At 33.7% G+C, this 24579-nt stretch overlaps 1 protein-coding gene across 3 annotated transcripts in view; it reads left to right on the forward strand.

The window, feature by feature from the left end:
- The window catches only part of Stx17 (syntaxin 17), a 65535-nt gene that overhangs the window by 32399 nt on the left and 8557 nt on the right, over window positions 1-24579 (forward strand). For all 3 annotated transcript variants that reach the window (XM_010614370.2, XM_010614372.2, XM_010614371.3), the window contains exons 4-6: window positions 15554-15779; window positions 23194-23309; window positions 23387-23437. In XM_010614370.2, coding sequence (XP_010612672.1) covers window positions 15554-15779; window positions 23194-23309; window positions 23387-23437 — 393 coding nt within the window. The remainder of the gene's footprint in view (window positions 1-15553; window positions 15780-23193; window positions 23310-23386; window positions 23438-24579) is intronic.

A 24579-nucleotide genomic window follows, 5' to 3' on the forward strand; every position in this document is an offset into this window, starting at 1 on the left:
GAAGTCTAGAATGTATTTACTCTAAGTTATTTAAATGTTTACCAGTGGACTTGTATTCTGTGTTTGTAAAGAAATCAGATAATGATACCAAATGTTTTCTGCTGTATACAGTTTGTTCTGAAACTCACATATTGTAAAAACACATTAGGAATCTGAAATCAATATTTAACAAAAGCAAATATATTCATAGCCACTCAGCTTTTAATCATTAAATATGTAAGCAGTCATTTCTCAGTATTTTTAATTAACTTAGAATAATTACCTTTTATAATTATCAATATAGATAAGCATATATTTGAGTGTATCTTTTAATCTTTAGATGAAATTTTAGGATATTCCTGATGGAAAACTCCATAACTAGTTATTAAATTTAGTTATTAAACTAAAGGGCAATAGGCTAGGGATGTAGCTCAGTGGTGCAGGACCTGCCTGGCCAGCACAAGGCCCTAAGTTCAATTCTTGGTATCAAAAAAATAATAATAAATAAACTAAAGATTGAAAGAGATCATTTTATTTTTTTGAAAGTTTTGGACATATTCTAAAATTCTCACATACTGCTCATTAACTATTGAGTTGATATAATTTCTTATTTAAAATTTACTTCACTGATTATAAACTCATTAATGTAACTTGTGGATATTTCTACAATTAAGAATTTAGTGGGCCAGGGATTTAGCTCATTGGTTCCACCACCTACCTCGCAAGTGCAAGAACCCAAGTTCAGTCCCCAGTACCCCCCCCAAATAATCTGATTAGCAGAAATGTTTGAACATTTACTGTTTTCTAATGCTAATCTCAATAGTGGAGATACCTGTGTGATCAAAAGAAGATCTTATTTTCATAAACTTGTATTTTAGGAGTGGCATATGGAGAGAACAAAAAAAATTTATTTTTAATTTTTATGGAACACTGATATTTTGATACATTTATGTATTATATAATGATCAAATCAAGCATATCCATCACATCAAGCATTTATCATTTCTTTGTGGTAAGACCATTCCAAATCCTCTCTTCTAGCTAAATGAAATATAAATTATTGTTAACTGTAGTCACCCTACAGGGCGGTAGAACACCAAAACTTGTTCTTCCTGTCTGACTTTGTACTCAATGACCGACATGCACACTCTCTCCTTCCTGTCTACTCTCAGCCTCTGGTAACCCCTACTCTACTTTCAGCTTCTATAAGAGAAACTTGTTAAGATTCCTCATACAAGTGAGATCCACATGGTATTATCCTTCTGTGCCTGGCTTATTTTACTTAACCTAATGTCCTCTAAATTCTTCCATATTGTTGCAAATGACAGGATTTGTTCATTTTATGACTGAATAATATTCTGTTGTATACGTGTACCATCACATTTTCTTTATTCACCCAATGATGGATACTTTGATTTGATTGTGGCCGTTGTGAAAAGGGCTACAAATAAACATGAAGATGTAGTATCTTTTTGACATACTAGTTTTATTTCCTTTGTATACATGCCTAGTAGTGGAATTGCTGAGCCACAGAATGCTGCTTCATATTTGAAGGAAACTTCTACTTTCTTTTCCATAATAGCTAATTTACTTTCCCACCAAGAATGTAAAAGAATTCTGCTTTCTCTATATTCTTGCCAGCATGTGTTATTTTTTTGAGACAAATTTCTTTTAAAATAAATAAACACATAATATACAGATGGATACAAGTGCCATGAAGAAAAATAAAGCATAAAATCATAGAAGGTAATAAGTTTTTATATAAGTAGTGGTTGTAGAAGGTTTCCAATAACATTTGAGGAGACTGAAGTCATGAACCATTGGGAATAGAGTTTTCCAAACAGAGGGAAGGTCAAGTGTGAAGACTCTGAAGTTGCTTGGCAAATCCCAGGAATCATAAGGAGATTATGTGGCTGGTATGACCAAGGAGTGTGTTGGAGATGTGTATTTGTTTGTTTTAGACAGGGTTTCACTGTGTAGTTCAGGCTAACCTTGAACTCTATGCAGCTCGTGCTGGCTTTGAACTTGTGATCTTTCTGCCTAGGCCTTTTAGTGCTGGGATTACAGGCATTTTCCACCACACCTAACAAATGGTAATTGCTGTTTTATAACTTTTTAAGGAACTTCCAGGCTATTTTCCAAGATGGTTGCACCATTTCACATTCCCAATTATTTCCTCTAGGTCATTGCTAACACTTGATGTAATTAGTCTTTTTAATTTTAGCTGCTCTAATCTGTCTGTAATGGTATGTCATGATTTTAAATTTATTTGCCTAATGATTAACAACGCTTCTATTTTCTTTGGAACTGAATATTTTTTCCCCATTTTATCTCCTTTCTTGTCTCAGTAGCTATATCTCTTGTATTATAGTGGTTGCTTTAGGTCCTGTAGTATACATCTTATCACAGTATATTTTCCAGTCATAATATACTATTTCACATGTGTTTAAGAAATGTACTGTGTACTTTTGTTTCGCTTCTCACAGTCTTTATGCTGTTTTTCTCATATGTTACTTTTATATGTACTATATACCTTATAATAGTCACTTATCCTTTAATGTGTTTTAGATATTAAGAGTAAACTCTTATGCAGTTCTTTTTTTTTTTTTTTCTGGTACAGGGGATCAAACTCAGGACCTTGTGCTTGCAAAGAAGGCAGCACCATTGAGCTAAATCCCCCGCCCTAAAGTTGATGTGATTTTTTTGTGTGTGTGGTACCAGAGATTAAACTCCTCTGGACCTTGTGCTTGGGAGGCAGGCACCAGAACCTCTGAGTGCCAAATCAGAGTGCCAAACCACTGAGCCAAATCCCCAGCCCAAGAGTAAAATCTTATATATTTAAATGGGTTGTTTCTCTTTCTACTGTGCATGTCTGTGTGGGTTTTCCTTTTGCCTTAAAGATCTCTTTTAACATTATTTGGAGTATGATTTTGCTGTGGTAAATTCTTTCTGCTTTGTATACCTGAGAAGTGATCTATCTTTTTTTTTTGTAAAGAAATATATAGAATTCTTTATTGATGTTTTTCTTTGAGTAAAGATGCTATTTTATCTTCTCACATTCATATGAAAAATGTTTCATTCTTATTTTTATACTTTTGAACATGTGTCTGTTTTCTTCGTTGCTTTTAAGAGTTTCCTTTTATCATTGGTTTTGGGCACTTCTTGATAGGCACTTTGTTCATTTGTCTTGCACTTTGATTTTGTTGAGATTCTTGAAATTCTGGATTTATTATTAAATTGAATTTAAAATATTTCAGCTGTCTTTTCATTTATTTTTCTGTCCCCTTCCCTTCTCCTTTAAGTATTCCAATTACACATATATTAGGCTGCTTAATGTTATCTCACAGTTCACTGATGCCTTTAATTTTTTATTCTTTTTTCTATTTCATTTTGGATATCTGTTGCTATGCCTTTATGTTGCTAGACTCAGAGCAGCAGTGTCTAATCTGCCATTTATTTATTTTCTGTATTTTTCATCTCACACACTAGTTTCCCCTTTTAGAATTTTGATTTGGGTCTTTTAAAATATTTTCCATATCTCTACTTAACTTTTTGAATATATGAAGTCCAATTATAATAATTATTTTACTATTCTTTTTACTAGTTCTAATATCTACATCAATTATAGGTGTATTTAGATTCATTGATTGTTCTCTTCATTATGGGTAACTTTCCTTTTTATTTGTATGTGTGGCTATCTTTGATTTGGTCTTCTTTACCTTGTTAGGTACCAGATAATTTTACATTACAGTCAGTTTTCTTGAGTTTTGTCCAGGAATGTTAAGTTACTAGTTACTTGCAAACAGTTTAATCCTTTCAAGTCTTACTTTAGTGAATTCATTAACTAGAATTTAACTGGAGCATGCTCAGTCTCATAGTTGTTCCTCATTAATAAGACAAAAATCTTTCTGAGTATTTTACCTAGTTCCTTTATCTAGTTCCCAGTTTAGCTGGTTGGAACAGGCATTGTTTCCAGCTTTGTGGTCTATGCACATTTTCTTTTATTCTTTTCATATGATTCTTTCCACAGCTTTGGGTAGTTTCCTACATAGAATGTTCCAGTCAGTTCTCTGCTAAATAACTGATATTTAGTGGCCTCCTAAATAGTGACATATCAGTGCTCCCTCTGTCCATCCAGGGTGCTTTCTCTGTGCAACTTTCTTCTTTCCATGACTGTGTTCTGAGAATTCTGCCTCAAACAGAAGCAGATATCCATCTCTCATTATGTTTGCAAGTAGAATAGATTTAACAGTTTTCTTCTCTGGAATAAGAAAGAACTAGTATTAAGAAAGAACTGGGATCAAATTTTGAAACAAAATGAAATAATTGGATATTGTTACTACTATAAATCACCAAGGAACATTAACTTGCCTTGATCAGCCTTGCTTTTTTTTCCATAGTAGTGATGTGGAAGTTGTTGAGAACGTAAATTTCTAGGACTCATGATAGAGATTTTGATTCAGTAGATTTTGTACCACATTTGGAAAGATAATGCCCTGCAGAGGGTCTTTCCCAGTTCCATAAGTAGCACAAACCCACAAAAATGAGATCAGCAATGGAATTTGTAGAAGTGAAAAGTGACTTTTCATGATTTTACTAGGAGAAATATAGAACGCTTGAGCTATGTACTTTGTAATTTCTAAGAAAAAGTATTTAAAAGAGAGAAGCATAGAAAAAGAAAAGGAAAAGAAAAAAAAGAACAAGGACAGAGAGTAGAGAAGAAAGGAAAATGGTCAGATATTTGGAGAAAAAAAGAAAAGATCAGAGAAAAGAAAGACAGATAGAGAATAGAAAAAAAAGGTGGGAGGGTCGGGGATTTAGCTCTGGTTCTGGTGACTGCCTCGCAAGCTCAAGGACCTAAGTTCGATCACCAATACAAAAACAAAAAGAAAAAATGTGGGAGAGTGGTTTCCAAATGATGCTATTAGAATGTACACTACTTTAGGTTCTATGAGCTTCAGAGGAATTTGTAACTTAAATTTTGCTTTACAGTTTTTATGAGCTGATTAATGAGGATTTAGGTGCCTCCCCACCGTGCCCCACATTGAACTCAGGACCTTTGCACTGACATCACAAGCCCTTTAAAATAATTAATTAGTTAATTAATTAATTTTCCAAGTCCCTAAATTGCCCAGACTAGGCTGAAACTTGTGATCCACCTGCCTCAGCCTCCTTGAGTCTGGGATAACAGGAGTGCACCACCATTCCCAGCTAAAGATCTTGATCTCTAACCCAGTTGACATAAGTTCTATATAATTTTAGAGGAAATTAAATCTGAAACATCATCAATTTTAAAGACAGTTATTTTGTATGCTTCTAAGAAAAACTGCTGCTAGTTAACTATGGCACAATGGTTTGTTAAACCATCTATTGTAAGATATTTCATTTTCACTGATGTTACAATTTGGAAAAAATATTCTGTCCTAAACTTGATCATATACAATATTGAGACTTTTCTTTTTGTAATCTATTGTATTTAATGCGTTGCATTTTCACAAAGCTATTTCTTCAAAGACAAATCTCTCCTCCATGAAACTTATCTATATCCTTCCCGTCGGATATATCTAACATTTCCTCTGAGCATATTTCTTATCCCATCTTTTCTCTTATCCCATTTTAATTTTGAATTTTTCCTTAATAGAAAATCCAAAGCAAATTAGGAGTTAAGTCCTTCTGGTTTCTCTGTATCATCTGCTAACATTATACCATCTGCTCCAAGCAGTAGGGCTGAACCTTCTTTCTTATTCTTGCTGAACATGTATTTTTTTAATCCTTTTTATTGTTCTTAACATTTTTCACCAGCCTCCGCTCATTCTGGGCTTACTTTACTTACATGATTCTCCTTGATTCACACCACTCTTTTGTATTCATGTGCCTTTCTTTTCATTCCCCCCCCCCGCTACAATCCTTTTAAAATTCTAAATTTACCATAAAATACCTTAGACAACATATTAGGTTCCTTAGTTACCACTTTATTTATTTTATTTTATTTTATTTTTTGGTACTAGGGATCTAACTCAAGACCTTGCACTTTGAGGCAGGTGGCAACAACTGAGCTAAATCCCCAGCCCATTTACCACTCTTTTCTCTCTCTCTCTCTCCCTCTCTCTCTCTCTCTCTCTCTCTCTCTCTCTCTCTCTCCCCCCCTCTTTTTTTCTCTGACCCCTCTTTCCTCTCTCTCTCTCTCTCTCTCTCTCTCTCTCTCTCTCTCCCCTCCCACTTTATTTCTTGTAAGACTAATTTTTATAGTGTCAGAAACTCACTTTAAGGGCTGGGGATTTAGCTCAGTGGCACTGCACCTGCCTGGCTAGCCCAAGGTCCTGAGTTTGATCCCCACCCCACCCCCCAAAAAAGAAACTCTCTTTAGAAACTAAAGCTCCTTTATTTCTTTTTGGTAGCAGGGATCAAACTCAGGACCTTGCACTTGCGAACTTGCGAGGCAGGTGGTGGCACCACTGAGCTAAATACCTGGCCCCTAAAACTCCTTTTAGAAAACAATCTTGTCACAATAAAATGTATGCTATAACACCATACAGCTTTTTTCTTTAAACTTGATAAAATTAACTTCTCCAAAGAATGGTCAATCCTAGTATTCAATTTTGTATTACAAACTCCAAAATAACACAGTACTTTCTCTTGAATCTCCTTCCTTTCACTATTTTATGCTTGTATGTCAGAATTAATTCCAAAGGAGAAGTTACTTTCCTTATTTCTTCCACCTAATGAAAGAAGAAATAGTTCACATGCTAGTGGCTAATAGTATGCTCTTCTAAGGAATAATTTTAGTTGATTTTCATGACAGTTGGTGATTTCTGTTGTTTTTAGGTTCCTACTGTGTTACTTTGTGGAAAATATTGAGAAAGCATTTATTCATTTACCAAATTCATTGAATTGTACTTTATATGAGGAACCCAAATACAACCTCAAAAAGATGCAGTGGTGAATTAGGCATAGTCCCTCTTCTTAGAAATTTTAACAATCAACAGTGGAATGTATAAATTAAATTTTTAGTCCTGCAAGTTAATACTTAATGTATTTCCACAATAAGATTCCTACTCAGCTTTATCCTACTCAAAATTTTCAACTATATTCTATCCTTAGATAAATTATCTATTCAGGTTAATATAATGTTCTTTTCTAAAATATTACAGTTGTAAATTTTGAACTGTGGCATATATTATAGAGTGCCTAAGTCATAAATATACAACTAAATAATTATACTGTGAATACTCATTTACTACTCAGATATAAAATAGTTGATTGCAGCATCCTGGAAGCCCCATATAACTTCTTCCCAATTACAGTCACCTTTTCTCCCCTAAAAGTAATCACTAACTTTATCTCCATGGTAAATAATTTTTCTGTATATTTTTGCCACCAAGTGTGGTCTTAATACTATAGCTTAGCTTAGTTTAGCCTGTTTTTTTAAGCATTGTATAAATTGAATTAAACATTGTATCTTTTGGGTCTGCTTAAGATTTACCTGTCATTTTCTATAACAGTAGTCCTGTGATCCATCTATTGAAATGAATCCATTTTTTTATTGCTGTATCTTTATGCTACTAGATTGAAATTGACATTTTCTTTAGAATTTTTGTGTCTTGTTCATTAAAGTACAGGGGTTGGTCTGAAATTTTCTTTTTTCTGATTTTCTTTGTCACACATTGGTATTGAGGTTTTGCCTTCAAAAAGAGAATAGTTCATTAATTTGGAGAATTTATATCTTTAATTAACTTGGAGAATTTGTGTATATCTTTACATATTTGGTAGAATTAGCCAGTGAAACTGCTCATGCTAGGGTTTTTGGTTTTGTGTGGAGAAAGGGATGAGAGAGGGGAACTTCAAAATATACATTTGATTTCTTTAATAGTTATGTGACTATTTCTATTTCTAGTCAGTTTGATAAATTGTATTGTGTAGGAATTTATCTCATCAACTTTTGCAATTTATTGGCATACATTTGTTCACGGTATCTTTTTATTATCTATTGAATTCTACAAAATCATTGATGTCTCCTTTGGTTTGCTTCTGATTTGGGATGCTGGTGACTTTTAGATTTTTTGAACTGCTTCTTGTGAGGCATCCCAATTTTATTAATCCTTCCAAAATAAAATGTGGCTTTTTCAATGTATGAAAAATTATTTTTCTGTTTTGTCAAATTTATATTAACATTTTAATATTTTCTTCTTCTTACCTTTGTATTTGTGTTTACTATTTTATAGTATCTTGAGATACATATTCAGTTTACTGATTTTCAGCCTTTCTTTTCTAAAGTATATGCAGTAGAGGTATACATTTTCAACTCCTGTTTTAGTATATGTTATTTTCTTATCCTCCATTTAAAAGCATTTTAAATTTTGTTCTTTTCTCTTTGGGCAGTGGATCACTTAGAAGTATCTTCCTTTTCTAGACATGTAGTATATAGCATATATTTTCATTGATTTTATATTTACTTTTATGATCAGAGTACATGGTCTACATAGTGTCAAATTTTTTAAAATTTGAAACTTGTTTTAAGACTCAATATGTAATCAGTTTTTGTAATTGTATCCTGGTGTGTTTATATGTATATTCTAGATGTGTGTAATGTTATATATAACTTATGTCATTAGTGTTCATCTTTTTGTTCAAATTCTCTATACTTAAATCTTCTGTCCATTTGTCATACGTATTACTGAAAGTTGTGAAAGCTTTCCATTATGATTGTTGATTTCATTAAATTTTTCTTTGTAATTGTTTCAGCTTTTGCATCACATATATTATGGATATATTATTAAGCACACTCAATTTTAGAATTATATATTCCTGATGAATATAGTGTTAACATGATTTTCTGTTTCTAATAATATTTTGGCTTTAAAGTCTATTTTCTGATATTGCTATAGCAAGTTTTTTGAGGGAAGGGATTTTAGAGTTTACATGGTTTATCTTTTTCATTCTTTTACTTCACTTTTACTTTTACTCATTCTTTTGTCTTTATATTTTGTTTATTTAAGAGTAGGAAATATTTATTGAGGGAAAGAAAGCCTCTGTCTAAGAGAGACAGAAGGGGGACCAGAAAGTGGGTTGCCCGCTCACCCTAATTTTCAAATGTTTTAAACAGCAAAGCCATGTGGGGAGGTGGATACGAAGTGGGACAAAACTATTAAGACCCAATGGAAAATTACAACGTGGGCATGAGGTGGGGAAAAACCATTACCAACCAATAAGATTACAAGAACAGTCACACAATATTAAGCAGTAATATTGATTAAATAGGGGTCAAGAGGGGGAGCAAGTCCCATAGCAAGTATACAAGGATTTTCAGTAAGGGTGGGGGTCAGGGATAGTTCCTGGAAAGGCTGGGTTAAGACCTTAGCCCCCCACCCAAGTGATTGAAACTTATTTGGAATATCAATCACTGCTTTTTATCCCCAGGGGAAGCACAAAGGTGTAGAAGTTTCCCTCCTTTTACAATTCTGGCCTTCAGTGAATGTGTCTTGATTGTCCTCCATGTTGGCTCCTTTCTGTGTTGGCTTCTTGAGGGTGGCTTTATCTAACTGCCTACAAGATATCAATTAACTTACCTATCTGCAATATTCCCCACTCTGAAGAAGCACCCCTAACTACTGTGAGGGGACAAAGGGTGAAGACAGCTCTGGTTACTTCCAGTTGAAGAGGGTCTTAGTTGTGATCAGCTGTTAGACTGTAAACAGCTCATAACTCTAAACTGTACAAAATGACTTCTATGTTGATTCTGAAGTCCCCTGGACCTTCTTCCTTATCCTCTTTGTGGGCTATATTCATAGCAATCCTGCTGACCTTATAATTTGGCCCATGCATTCTTAATTGTTTCTTTGGCTTTGTCTCCTCCAGACTTAAAAGCTATGCAGCTACCAATTTGACAATGCCAGGTACCTACCAAAGGCCGTTAGATAGACCCTCTATAGAGTAACTCTGTCTTTATATTTTAAATGTTTGTCTCTTTGGCTTTTTACCCAAACTGAAAATATTTGTTTTATAGCTGAAATGCAATATTTATTTCACTGATATTTAATATAATTGGTGATATTTTTAGGTTTAAATTTTTACTCATACTGTGTGATTTCTAGTTCCAGTTTTTTGGTTTTTTCTAACCTCCATTTTTACTTTCTTTTGGGATGATCTTATATTTTTAGTGATCCACTTTTTTCTGTTAGCTTGAAATTATGTGCTTTTACTAGAAATTATAATAAACATGCTTGACTTTTCCTTTCATTTTTATTTATTTTTTGTATCAGGGATTGAACTCAGTGTGTGAGGTAGGCAGCAGAACCACTGATCTAAATTCCCAGCCCTTTGATTTTTCAATACAGATAATACAAATATCTTAGAATATTTTAGTTCCATGTATACCCTTCAACTTAATTGCTACTTGTACATTATATTCATATTTATAAACTATTATAATATTATTACATATTTCATGTTATATTTATATATTACCTATATTAATATGCCTTCTGAATACACATACAGTCCAAAAAAAATATACATATTATTATTATTATTAATAATAAATATATTTATTTTATCTTTGTTCTTTTTTTTTTTTTAATACTGGGGATCAAACTCGGGACCTTGCGCTTGCGAGGAACATGGCAGAACTACTGAGCTAAATCCCTGTCCCTTACCTTTGTTCTTGAGGGATATTTTTGCAGGAATAAAATTTTAAGCTCATAGTAGTTTTCTTTCTGTACTTTGAATATATCATTTCGTTGTTTTCAAGCTTTCATTACTACTATTGTGAAGCCATTTTATGATCTTTTTATTGAGTTTATTGGTACATTTTAAGTATACAATACAGTTACATTCATCACTGGGGTCTTGTACCTTTACATGACAGGTCTTGGTTCTCATGTTTTCCCCTTGTCCCTGCCCTCCTTTCACCTCCTCCTCCCCTCCCCTTTTACAAACAATTTATTTCCATTTTTTCATTTTCTCATATTTTTTTCTTTTCCCTTATTACCTTTCCCCTACCCTTCCCACTTTCCCTACACCTCATTTTATGATCTTTTACAGTTTCTTTGCAAGAAACTCCTTTGTCTGCTGACTTCCTCTGGGATTATAAATAAATATATATTGTATGTTCTGTAGCTATGTCTTCTGTGTCTTTTACCTTCTTTTTTATATTTTTTTAAGCTTCCCTTCTTTTTTCCGTAGTTTTACACAGTTATTTTTTACATAGATTCTTTTTTTTTTCTTTTTTTTTTTGGTTTTTTGAGACAGGGTCTCACTATGTAGTTGAGACTGACCTGGAACTCACTGTGTAGCCCAGGCTGGTCTTGAATTCACATCCATCCTCCTGCCTCACTCAGCCTCCCAAGTGCTGGGATTACAGGTGTGTGCCACCATGGCCGACTTATAGATTCTTTTTTTTTTTTTTAATACTGAGGATTGAACATGGGATCTTGTGCTTATGCTTGCGAGGCAGGTGGCAGAACCACTTCAATAAATCCCTGGCTCACATAATTCTTTAAATCTATTTTCTAGTTCATGTTTTTCCTAAGCTGGGCCTTAGATACAGCTAAAGTCACTTATTAAATTCTTTCTTTTGGACAATATTTCAAAGCTTTAAAATACTCTTTTTAAATCTCTGTGTTGCTTTTTTTAGTTTCCAATTGTCTGTTGAATTTTCAAGCTTTTTTTATATCTTTGAACAAAATAACTTAGTTTTACATCTGTTAATTTCCCATATTAGGTATTCATTTGTTTTCTCTGCTATTTCTTCTTCATATTGCATATATCCTCATGGGCTTAATTGTCTTTGATTGATGGGCATTTCATTTGAAAAATTACTTATAGAAGTTCTTTAGTCAGGTTTGGTGATGCATGCCTGTAACCCCAGCACTCAGGAGTCAGAGACAGGAGGATTACTGCAAGTTCAAGGGCTACCTCGTCTTCATAGTAGTTCAAGGCCATCATAGTGAGTTCAAGTGAGACCCTGTTTCAATAAACCAACCCCCCTCAACTAAAGAATCATTTGATCCAAGGGATGATACTGTGTTCCTCCTGAGATTTTCATTTATTTGTTCTATGCCCCAGAAGACACTAAGTTTCTAAGATTATTTTTATACAATTTGAAAGCTTAAGGTTTGTATGAGCTACTCAAGAGACAGGAACCCATTTTGCAGTTCATGTGAGGGCTCCTTTATTGTAGGACCATCTGTGCTCCTAGGGTGCATCACTTTATGATACCATTCATTCTGTGTGGGGTTTTTTTGGTTTGTTTTTTTTTTGGTACTGGAGATCAAACTCAGGACCTTATACCTGCAAGGCCTGCGCTGGAACCACTGGGTTAAATCCCCGGCCCTTATGATACCAGTCTAAAGCTTCAGGCCTTACTGTTCTTAGCAGGCCCTAACGAAGTTTTATCTTAAGTTTTCTGAGTTTCCACATGGTATGCAAATACTCCCAAACCAAACATGGTTCTGAGTTCAAGACTCATTTTCATGGAGTACCATCTTAGCCCAATTCTTGTCCTGAAAATTACTGACTTGTTTGCTTTTTGAAGCTTTTGAGGTTTTTATCTTTTAGGTGATTTTGTGGGGTTTTTTTAAATTCAGTTTTTAATTAGTCCTTGGTAGAAGAGTTAGTCTGAGTCACCTAGTATATGCTCTATTCAAAAGCAGAAACAGCTACTTTAGTTTTGTTTCTCATATATAGTTTTGTCATCCTGTTCCATTTGATTTTAAGAGATTTTTGTTGTGTTCATCATTGGGTTGTTTCTTAGTCACATATTACTGTTGAGCCTTAAAATGTGGCTGGTCTGAATTGAGATGCACTGTAAATATAAAATATATACCCAATTTCTAAGACCTACTACAAATAAAAGAATATAAAATATTTAATTAATAACTTTTGTATTGATTTTATATTGAACTAATATTTTAGATGAATTTTGGTTAAATAAAATTAAATAAAAAATATTAAAGTTCATTTCACTTGTTTTTTTTCCCTTATTAACATGACTATTTCTTTAAAATGAATATGTAGCTTGCACTTCATTTCTGTTGGATAGTGTTGTCATATAGTAAAGTTGTTAAGAACACAAGATTTGAAGCCAGAATATGATTCCTGCCTGTATCAATTAATATCAGTGTAATTCTGGACTACTTTTTGTACTTAGTTTTAATTTTCACTTCTGTAAGATGATGTGCTCACTTCGGTAGCACATACACTTCTGTAAAATGAGTAATAGTAATATCCATTTCAAAGATAGTGTGTGAAGATAAAACAACATGAAAGAAGCAAAGCATTTAGCACAAGAGATAACAAATAAATATTGATAAAACTTTAGCCATTAGGTATGCTTTTGTTATTACAGTATCAGACTTTACACTTCAGTTGGGCATTATCTTTATTTTTTTCTCTTTTCAAAATTTCTGGGGACAGGGAGTTAGCTCAGTGGTTCCACTGTCTGCCTTGCAAGTGCAAGGACCCAAGTTCGATCCCTGGTACAAAAAAAAAAAATCTCATTTACCCAAACTAAAAGAATTCTTAGCTGGGCACTGTAATTGACTGGGGACACACACATACATACAAAGAAATTGTTTAAGAGAGAAAGAGGGCCGGAGATTTAGCTCAGTGGTTCCACTGCCTGCCTCACAAGCGCAAGGACCCAAGTTTGATCCCTGGTACACTCCCCCAAAAAAAAGAGAGAGAAAGCATATATCAGTTCATTAGGTTTGTCTACAAAAAAAAAAAAATTTACTGCTTCTTCAAGGTAGTATTGCCTAAATTACCTCTGTAGACTGTGTGGAAATTATAACCCAGAAAGAACTCTGATAGCCAGGAATTAATGGTTTGTTGGGAACAGTATCATTATGGGATTTGAGACCTGATTGTCAGTCCTAAGTCTGCCATTGCATTTGTTTGGACTCATTTTCTTATTTAAAATCATCAGGTTGGACTAGATAATAGCACTAAAGCCCCTTTAGAGTTACATTAATGCCAATGTATCGTATGGCTTGAATGTACAGACCAGTTATTCTGAAGTTTTCTAGCTTACACTGGAATGGAAAGAGGGAAGATAAAAAGGAAAAACTACAATGTCATGGTAGGATAGAGGCTAAAATTTTTTATTTACCCAGAAAAATCTTACAAGATGCTTTAGGTGGAACTAAACTATTCTTTTCAAAGTTAGTTTTACTAGAGTCAAATGCAAACTTAGATTGCATTAAGATACATTATAGATAAGCATGTAGACAGAGGAGTACCTGTTTTTTTTTTGGGGGGGGCTGGTACCGGGGATCAAACTCGGGACCTTGAGCAGCTTGCAAAGGCAGGTAGCAGAACCAAATCCCTTGAGCTAAATCCCTGGCCCTTAGGAGTACCTGGTTTTAACCCTACCTTTATCATTAGATAACTAAGTAAATCCCAAATTAGTTGTTGTTTTGTCTTATTTTACTTTTTCTATATGGAATGACATGAAATGTAATCATGTATCATGTCACACAGAGTAGGCTCTTAAGAAATTAATATTTGTGTTGTATAATGTTTGCATTATTTGTAGAAGCATATTAAGGAAAATAACTTAAAATGGTTATATTGTCTAGTGTGACAGATTATAGATTATTATGCATAATGATATCCATTTCTTTATAAAAAAGAGAAAAGGCCTATTTTAAATGTGTGCATAAGAGATCTTATCATATAGAGATCTGTAAGTTTTTAAAGCCTAAGTCTTAGATCATTCTTGAAAAGTTCTATCTAATCTTCAAAGAATAGTTGGTTTTTTGTTTGTTTGCTTGTTTTTCAAAATGACAGACCATTGAAAAAATGGAGAATTAGCTAACATGACCTTAAACCTGTACTAGCAGCATGTGGGGGACTGGGGATGCATACTTTGATATTAGTGTATAGCTTTGGGGGGAAAAACTGGGATAAAAATGTGCAGAATCCTCTGGATAGTCCCATTTCTCAGAATTATTTACACTGAAAATACTGTATTACTATATGCTATCATGCTAATACATACTATCATAGTGTATTAGGATTTATGTGCAAGGATATTTGTTTTATAGTTGGTGATAAAAACTGGAAAGATTAATGACTGTTGATCACTGGAGGAGTGATACTATGAAATATGGTCAGTATGGCTATTAACCAAGAGGAATGATAATGATATTTTCTAGAGTGACAGATTATAGATTATTATGCATAATGTTACCCATTTCTTTATAAAAGCCTATTTATTTTAAATGTGTGCATAAGCCATGAGAATGTGTAGAAGAATTGGGTTAAGTTGGGAGATGAGGTTGGTGAAATGGGAAACTTCTTTTTATAATTTGTTACAGTGTTAATTATGTTCATTCAATATCTTTGCAGCAATCACATTTAAGTAGTGAAAAATTGCTGAACAAATTCAAAGTATGAGGATGTGAGTTCTAAAGATGCTTGATTTAGTTAACTAGAGACATGGAAAATAGAAAAGTATTATTCCACACCCTCTCCTGTACAGAATATGTACCCTTTTCCACTTAAAACTATTATAGCAAATTACTTCTTAAAAGAAATATGTTTTACCTTGTGGCATTAATGATTTTTTTTCTAGCAACTCCGCTCCAATATTCGAGAAATGGAGAAGCTTTGTTTGAAAGTCCGAAAGGATGACCTGATACTTCTGAAGAGAATGTTAGATCCTGTTAAAGAAGAAGCATCAGCAGCAACAGCTGAATTTCTCCAACTCCATTTGGCATCTGTCGAAGAACTTAAGAAACAATTTAATGATGAAGAAACTTTATTACAGCCTTCTTTGACCAGATCCATGACTGTTGGTGGTAACGTATTATACTAAGTCTTATTCTTGACCACAATAATGAAGTTAATTAAAGCTCACCTCCTTGACTAGAGACTGTAGATTATCTGTAGGTCTTCAGGGATCACTTGCTATCCCATTATATATCTTTGAGCACTGAGTGGGCTAGAAATGATGTACCCTTGGGGTAAAATTGTTGCAAGGTCTGGAACTCAGGACTTCAATATCTATTTGGCTAGGTGCTAAAAATAAATTTTAAGGAATTTCCTAAGGAGAATGTCATCCTTTGTATGTAGCTTACTTCTCACCCCTCTGCACTGTAGGAGTGACTACTTTTTTTTCTTAAGCATTTTAGTTTTCACAAGATCGTTAGACCTATTGCCTAAATCAGTTATCCAAATTTAACTGACAGCATAAAAAATATACAATGGAGATTGTGCTATCAAGTTTTGTGAAGAAACTGTCATGTGAAACTTAATCATTATATCATTTTTGAGGATATAAGTGATATTGATCACAGTATAATAGTATAGTCTCCCAAGAAAACTATTGGCTTAAGTAGCTGATCTTTTTTATTATTCTTATGTTTATTGAGTGGAATAATTGTTAAGGTTTCCCTACTTGGGATGCCTATTAGAAAGCTTAAAGCCAAAATTTTTAAACCAAAAGTTAAATTTTTTAAATATACTGGTCTTATTTTATAATTATTGCCCTTGGATTTTTTGTTTGTTTGTTTGGTTGGTTGGTTGGTTTTCATTGTATTGTTTATGTTTTAACTTTATTCTACCTTATTACATTTTGTGTATTATAAGATGCCTTTAATCCTAATGGAAACAGAGGGGTATAAGTACAAATTAAATAGAATGTTAAGAATACTATCCTTGCCTAATTTTTCTTTTTCTATTTATAGGCCCTCCTGCCCCACTCTATTTCCAAATCCAGGTTGTTTCTAATTTTATATTTTCAGTGCTACTTATTTAGTAATTTGCAGAGAATTTTGTTTTAATTGGAAAAAACATTTAGACCATCATCCAGAGTTTCTGGATAATATTTCTTTTGTTGTCCCCTTAGTAACTAACACAATGCTTTGTACTAGTAGACTATTCATAACTATTTTATAAATATAAATTAATAAATATCTTTATAGGAACAATTTTGTAATTTCAGATGTGCTGTAATTACATCACTAGATAACCAACACTTAGCACTCAAACCTTGATTGAAGAATATTTGGGAATCATGCTTTTTGTTAGTTTTTAGTTGCTGTTTTCATTATTAGTTCATCTATAATTATCACCACCATACTGGTGAGAGTGAAGACTGTGTTTATCACCTAGTGCAATCCGGCGTATGCAGAGAAGCTGAGCTTTGCAGTTCCATGTGATTAAGGAGACATCCTATGTGCCCAGATATTGTGACAGTTAATGATGGCAGTAATAACAGTGAAGATGAGCTGGATTTTCTGCAGAGTAGCCAGCATCAGTCTCTGTTACTATTTAGCTTTGAATTACCCATCATCAATTCCCCATCAAGCAAAAATTTTGAGTTCCGGGAATTTTTGCACAATACAGTATAACAACAATCTAATACTTGTTCTGATTTGTATTTTATTATTGCCTTATTTATGTTTCTACCATAGAACTGTTTGTGCTAAATAAATGTGGGTTTATATATCACCAAAGGAGTTGGGTGAAGGTAGTTTAACCTGTTTGCTAACAAGTAACCTTCTCTATATGAAGCAGACTGGTACAAACTAAGATTGGCAAAATTTGAGGAAGCATGTGTATAGAGGAAATAGAAAAGATTAGGACAGATCCAGAGGATGAAAAAGAAATAGGTGAAATTCATTTGCCAACTCTGTTGATTCTCAAACTTCTAAATTCATGGGATACCAAATAAGCTAAACATCTAATTACTTGCCAGTAGGAGAAGACTACAAAGTAGTGCTGATTTGATTTAAAAAATCATTCTATTTATAAAATCACATACCTTAGTTATACCTAAAACAGGGTATAGCATTTCAAATTTTGAATAATCCCTTGATCAGATTGTGCTTTGAACTATGAATTCATTGTGAACATAAAAGAAATTAAAATTACTGTTTCAACAAGTACCTAAGTTGTTTACACAGGGTGAGTTTCTACTAGATTATCTGGAGTCTAGAAAGATTATTAACAAATAATAGAGAGGATGGGAAAGGAGAAGAATAATGAGAAAATATGAGTGATTTACGTAAGACTTTAATAGTGGGGTAGGAATTGGGTTTGCTCCAAATGTGGTCATCTCTGGCTGTGGACTCTTTTCTGTCATTCTACATGTTTTTATTCCATACTCTCCAGTTTTTCCTTGTTTTTGCATTAGATACTCATTATAGTAGTGACAGCCTATACTGAAAAATGTCTTTTATTTGCATAGACGTACCTTAAAATAATTTTTTCTTTACAAATCTGATTCTAAATAAATACGTTGGAAACATCAGCAGTTTCAGGAGCAATGTTCCCACATTTTCATGAGTAAGATCGTTTATAGACAGAAAACAAATAGGGTGTTTTATGTTCTCTGGAGAAGGAAAGAAGCTTATTAAGTTTAGGGGGGATCTGTGATGCTTACACTGCTTTCTTTTGTCCAGATTCTGAGAGTTCCTAATGCAAATCTTCTTTACCAATCTTACTTGATCTAAGAAACTCCCTTTGGGCTCAGTTGTGTGCTTAGTTTCCCTTTTTTCTTGCATTTGCTTCCCACCAAGAGACATGATGAGCCCACAAATCTGATTTTTATTTAGAAAGGTGATTGAAACCATACAGAATGAGTAAGTGCTTCTCTACATTTTTTTGTATTTCTTTTTTTCCATCCAGGGTCACACTTCAGCAGCATAATAGGAACAGAATCTTATTACATTTTAAACAAATATTCACAAGAGAAAAGAATCCAATCTTAAAACTCCTGGGAACTTCAGACCAGTATATTGAATTTGATGAAATATTGGATTTTTATCTCTAGTATATATATGTACAGTTTTGTGAAGCATGTAGATGGTTTTGAATTATATAGTTCAAGATATGTTTTCTGTTGGTTTTAACTTTCTTGAATGTCTTTTGTAGTTAAGTTGTGACAGAAGTATTTTATTTGGATGGATAGGTTTAAGCAGATGGTAAATTAATTTCATTATTTTTAAGCTAGCAACTTTAAAAATTTAAGCAATGCTTTTGAACTAATTCATATTTATAGTGAAGCATTTATTTTGTTTTAAACATGGTGTTCGATTTATTTCACTTAAGAGTAAGGTCTCAAGGTCCATCTATCTATAAATGTCTAAAGCTCATCCTTCTTTATGGCAGAGTAGGACTCCATTGTATAGAAATATATATATCTTCTTTCTCTATTTGTCAGTTGATGGGCCTTTGAGCTGTGAAACATTTCTAATACAATGCAGTTTAGTGGAAATTTCATATAAATTGTGTTGTAATTCTTGGTAGAATCATTGTTCATGCAGTATGGTGAATGAGAGAGAGAGGGAGAGAATATTTGGATGCATAACAAAGAGGAGGGAAAAGTCTTATGTCCAGATTACTTAGCTTATTTCTCATTTCAACTACAGTAAGTCAACTTTTGTAATGTTTGCTTGAATTTTTAGCCAATAATGAGGTTTAAAATCATTTTGGTGTTTGAAGAATAGTGAGGAATGATACATACACATACAGAAACACTTGCCATTTACGCTTGTAGTTGTTTAAATGTGAGTGGAACTGAGATTATTATATAATATGAAACAATTGCAATGTTTGACCTTTGTGAACAGGCTAAAGTTCTTGAGCTTCTTTCCTATAACTATAATCTGTCTCAGTGTTTTGTCTTAGCACGTCCATGGCAGTGTGTAAGAGTTCACAGTCATAGGATGGTCATTGAGGTTCAAGCTTTCTTAATTGACAGTTATGCTTTGAATTGATCAGTGATGTTGAGAGTTGTAAGTTTACAGCATGGTTTTCTGTGGAAGAGAATAGACTTCTTTGTTCTAAGATTGTATTTGAACTAGGATGCATACGCAGTTTGGTTTCAAGTGAGTTAAGGAAATGACTTAAACATTTTTTAAATTTTTTTACTGAAGGAAATCTTTTATGTTTAAAATGTCAAAGATTTCCCATCCCTTATTTTTTGATAAACAACTTACATATCATAATATCTCCTCATTTTGTTGTGTCCCCTGGCATACTTCATTTAAATGCTCTTTAACATTGCATAACTTATGGCTTTAAAAAAGCTTTATAAGTGAGGGAAATTATAAAGCCCTGTTTTGCATTTGGTTTGATAATGGTAATGAAATTGTCATTATTCATCAGTACATAGGACTATTAAGTGGAAGAAAGGTCATAGAATAATTAATTTACCCTGGTTGAAGTGAAAATGAAAGTGTCTCCATGGAGATATCTTAAAGTATAGACTAGATAACTAAAGCATTTCCAAATTCATTAAGATCTTTTAAAACATTATGTATTTGTCATAATGTTGTCATGTAAAACTTACTCCAGATCTGATATTTTTGTTCTTTAATTTAAAGAAATATATTAAGTTCAGAATTAAAAGAACACCTTCAATTCTGATAAACCTGCAAATTATTTTTTAGTCAACTGACTATGCCATCCTAAGTAGTTCAAACAAGTTTTTCCTTAAAAGGTAAATGTTCATAAACTTTGAAGATAAAATGGTAATGTAGTTTTATAAAATATCATTCAATTATAGGCTTAATTGAAGAAAAGAAATTGAAAGAAAATATGAACTTAGAATTGTGTAATGACTGACTTTTAGTAAATTAGGTCACATGTCATGATGTCATTTCAAAACTTGCTTATAACCCTCAGCAACTCTCCATTGTTTTCCAGATAAAGTCTTAAGTCAAGTCTTAAGTCTAACTGGTCAGCAAAGTCCTAAATATATATGATGTCTTTTACACTTGAAACTGTTTTTCACTTTGTGTTTTGGTAACACCAAACTGCTCATTTTATTTTAGCTCTGTTGTTTCTCTTTTGAGGACTTTTGTTGATGCCAGTCTCTCTATCTAGAATTTATATTCCTCTCCTCTTGCCTAGTATTATCAACTTTTCTAAGAAGAAGCCTTCCCATAAACTACATGCCATATCCAGCAGGATCAGATGTCACTCCCACAAAATACTCTATGTGTGTATATCTATTTATGGAGCTAATTAGATATCAGTGTCTTCACCTACTATTTTATGTTTGTCTCTATATATCTATAAGTTCTCTATAATATAAGCAGGTACTCTTTATTATTCACATCTTTCTCATCCCTGGTACCATATGCAATAAATAACAAGTGGTCAGAAAATGTTAAAATGATAGGCAGTAAAGGAGAAAAAGTAGAACTTCAGGTCTCTACATTTCACTACCACTGTCCTAAAGCTGGTGAGGGTAACTTTGAACTGGATATATTAGAAAGCTTCCCAACTGTTTATTGCTGTTATTGTTGTTGTTCTTTTCTCTCTGTACCAGGGATTGAACTCAGGACGCTGTGCTTAAGACAGGCATGGCACCACTGAGCTAAATCCCCCATCCCCCAACTGGTCTTTTTTTTTTTTTTTTTTTTTTTTTTTTTAGACGAGTGTGTTACATTCTTTATGCTTTTTAATGAGACAGGGTCTCAATATGTAGTTGAGACTGACCTGGAACTCGCTGTGTAGCCCAGGCTGGTCTCTAACTCACAGCGATCCTCCTGCCTCAGCCTCCCAAGTGCTGGGATAACAGGAGTGTGCCACCATACCCAGCACCCCAACTGGTCTTTAACTCTCTAATTTTCTCACCTTTTATCCCCATCCTCAGTGTATTCTTCACACTATAGTTATAGCTTCTTTTCTAAATCTAAAATTTGATCATGACATTCTTTCAGCTTCCTACTAGTATTCAGCTCGTTTTGATAGCTCCATAGTGATCTTATGAGAAAGTCACAGCTCTTCAGCATGCTAAGAATAATAGCTTAGATTTCTAGTCTCAACCTTTGCTTTTCATTTTATTGCAATCTGTGCATCAGCTACATCTTTCAGTTCCCAAGCCAATGTGCATATTGTTCTCCCTGACCTAAATGCTGTACTCTGCATCTCCCTGTATCCCCACCCTAAACCACCTATGTGATTTCTGTTCACCCTCAGAACCATCTCTGACCACCCTCTCCACAAGTCAAGGTTTAATGCCTCTCTTCTGGACTCACACAGTAGTCCAGACTTAGCCATATAATAGTTCCTATCAGATCATCCTGACTGAACATTACTATTAACAGATCTATATCACACAATTTAATCTAAGCTCTGTTAATAATAATAATAATAATAGCAGCAGCAGTAGTAGTAACTATTTATTAAACACTTGTACAAATAAGCCAGATGCTATGCAAAATTAACATTACCTTGTTTTACAAATGGGGAAAATAAGCCAGAGTTGAAACACCTTCTCAAGTCAGAGAGCTAGTAAATAGCTAAGCTAGAATTTTAATCAGGTCTTTTTGACTAGACTCATGCTTCTAACAACTACACTATGATGCCTCCTCAGTACTGTTTTTATATTTTACCATTGTGTCCTGAGCACCTTAGCCCACCAATTAGCATATAGTAGGCAAATAATAAATGTCACTTGAATGAATGGAGGATTGTCAAAATCAATATGAGGAAATAAATACTTGAAGGTGAATTTTTAAGTATGAATTAATTTATTGGTATAGCAGTGTTTAATAAGTAAAGTAGCAATGGGTGGAAGGCTTTTTAAAACTCAGAAGGGTTAAAAGATACAGCATGGGTCAAAAGATTGACATTAAGGACAAGAGTGACAATATATATGAAAAGATTTACATGGCAAAGTGTTCATTTGGTGGCCGCCACATTGTTGTCAGTTTATTAATTTTCATTGTCTAAAAACAATGACTCCTTTACTTCCCCTCAACAGCCCCCCTTCATGGGGAATTAAGCCCAGAACCTTGTGTGTGCTAGGTAAGTATTCAGCTATGTCCCATCCCCATTGACCTATTTGTAACACCTTGTATATCTGATAATTTTTGCTAAAGAAGCCAAATACAAGGGAAAGGATTTAGGTGAAACACTGAACCTATTTCTACTGTGTGTCTCTTCATGGAACATTACTAAATAGACTAGATCCCCTTTGCTAGTTCTTCCACATCTATCCCTGGTTATTCCAAATAGGTAGATAATATTTGTAGTCAGTTTTTCGATGGCTTTGTAAATAAGAGGAGGAAAACATGTTAACTAAGCTAGAAACCAGCTGTTCAAGGATAAATGATTCTATTTTTACAGAATAATCAATTTGCTTTTAGCTCAAATTTAATTAATACACATTGTACATGGTAGTTGTGTTGTATAATTGATTCATGCTACATCCTTTCTAAAAAGCAAACTCGGAATATGGATCTGTTCATACAGGAGCAATTCACACTCCTGAAGCTGAAGCTGATTCTCAGAGCTTGACTCAGATAAATGCATTGCCTGAAATTCCTCGAGATCAAAATGCTGCAGAATCATGGGAAACCTTAGAAGCGGTATGTTAAAAATTATTTTCCTTTTTGGTAAATGTGAGGCATAAAAATAAGTAATTTCCATTCTCTCTCTTTTTAAGGACTTAATTGAACTTAACCAACTGGTCACTGATTTCTCTCTCCTAGTTTATGTAAGTATAAAGCCGTTTTTACCCCAGAATTGTTAGATTATTAGAATAGTTTTGATCAAATACTACACTTTTGAGTAGAATTTTAATAGAAGTTAAAACTTGTTAAGACTGGTTTTAAGCTACGGATAAAATTGTAACTTTTCTCAAATTCCAGATCCATTAAATAAGCATTTATCAGCATCTGTTATATGAAAAGCACTGGGTAAATGCTCACTATTGGAGTCTGACAAGGTTGATTATAGAAATAAATGAAGTCTGCTCTCTGCTATAAGCATTCTACAATAGGTGTATATAGGCTTGAACCCCCCCAAAATTGAGCTTTCAGGCATGATAATTAACTGCCATAATAAGATATGAAGAGAAATGTCATCTGCTCCAAGAAGATGTTTAATTCCAAGGTAGGGATGCACAGTTTGTAAGGTCAGAATACTAAGTAGAGTTTAACAAAGGTTGTATGAGGCTTGGAAAGGAGTAAATTGTTCAGAGGGGAAGAAAGGAGTGCATTTCAGGACAGCTGAACCAAGACATGACATAGAGAAATATATGGCCTATAAGGTGTAAGTACTGTGTACAACCAAAGCACCAGCTACCATGAGCAAGGAAGGAGGCTACAGGCCAGGTCATGATGGTACTGAATGCCATACTAAAGAATCTGAGCTTTACTTGGTAGTCATTAAGGAGTTAATGTAGAGTTTTTGAGCAAGTAAAAGTCATGTCATCTAGACTGTCCTTTAGAAAGGCCATATTGTGTAAATAATGAGGGGAGTGGGAAGGTCATGGGTAGGATGACTAGTGAGGAATCAACTGCAGGAGTTTAACCTGGAGCAATGGCAACACCAGTATAAAGGAAAAGGACAGATAGAAGGTATTTCTAGAGTAAACTTCGCAGAAATTGGAGGAAGACAGAGTAAAAGATAAGGAGCATTACAGCTTTGTTCTGCATAGTAAGGTCCCAGTGATACTGTTACCATACATTAGGAAGCACACAGTAGTTTTAGTGAGAGGTAGTAGATTATCAGTATTTTGAAAACTGTTCTTAGTTTCACTTCCTAGGAATTATGGAAAGGAAGGAAATATGGATATATTGTGTGTGTGTGTGTGTGTGTGTGTGTGTGTGTGTGTGTGTGTAGTTTCCCTGGGAT

Source organism: Fukomys damarensis, unplaced genomic scaffold, assembly GCF_012274545.1.
Source record: "Fukomys damarensis isolate Sample0158 unplaced genomic scaffold, DMR_v1.0_HiC HiC_scaffold_36, whole genome shotgun sequence".
In the NCBI taxonomy this organism is placed as follows: domain Eukaryota; kingdom Metazoa; phylum Chordata; class Mammalia; order Rodentia; family Bathyergidae; genus Fukomys; species Fukomys damarensis.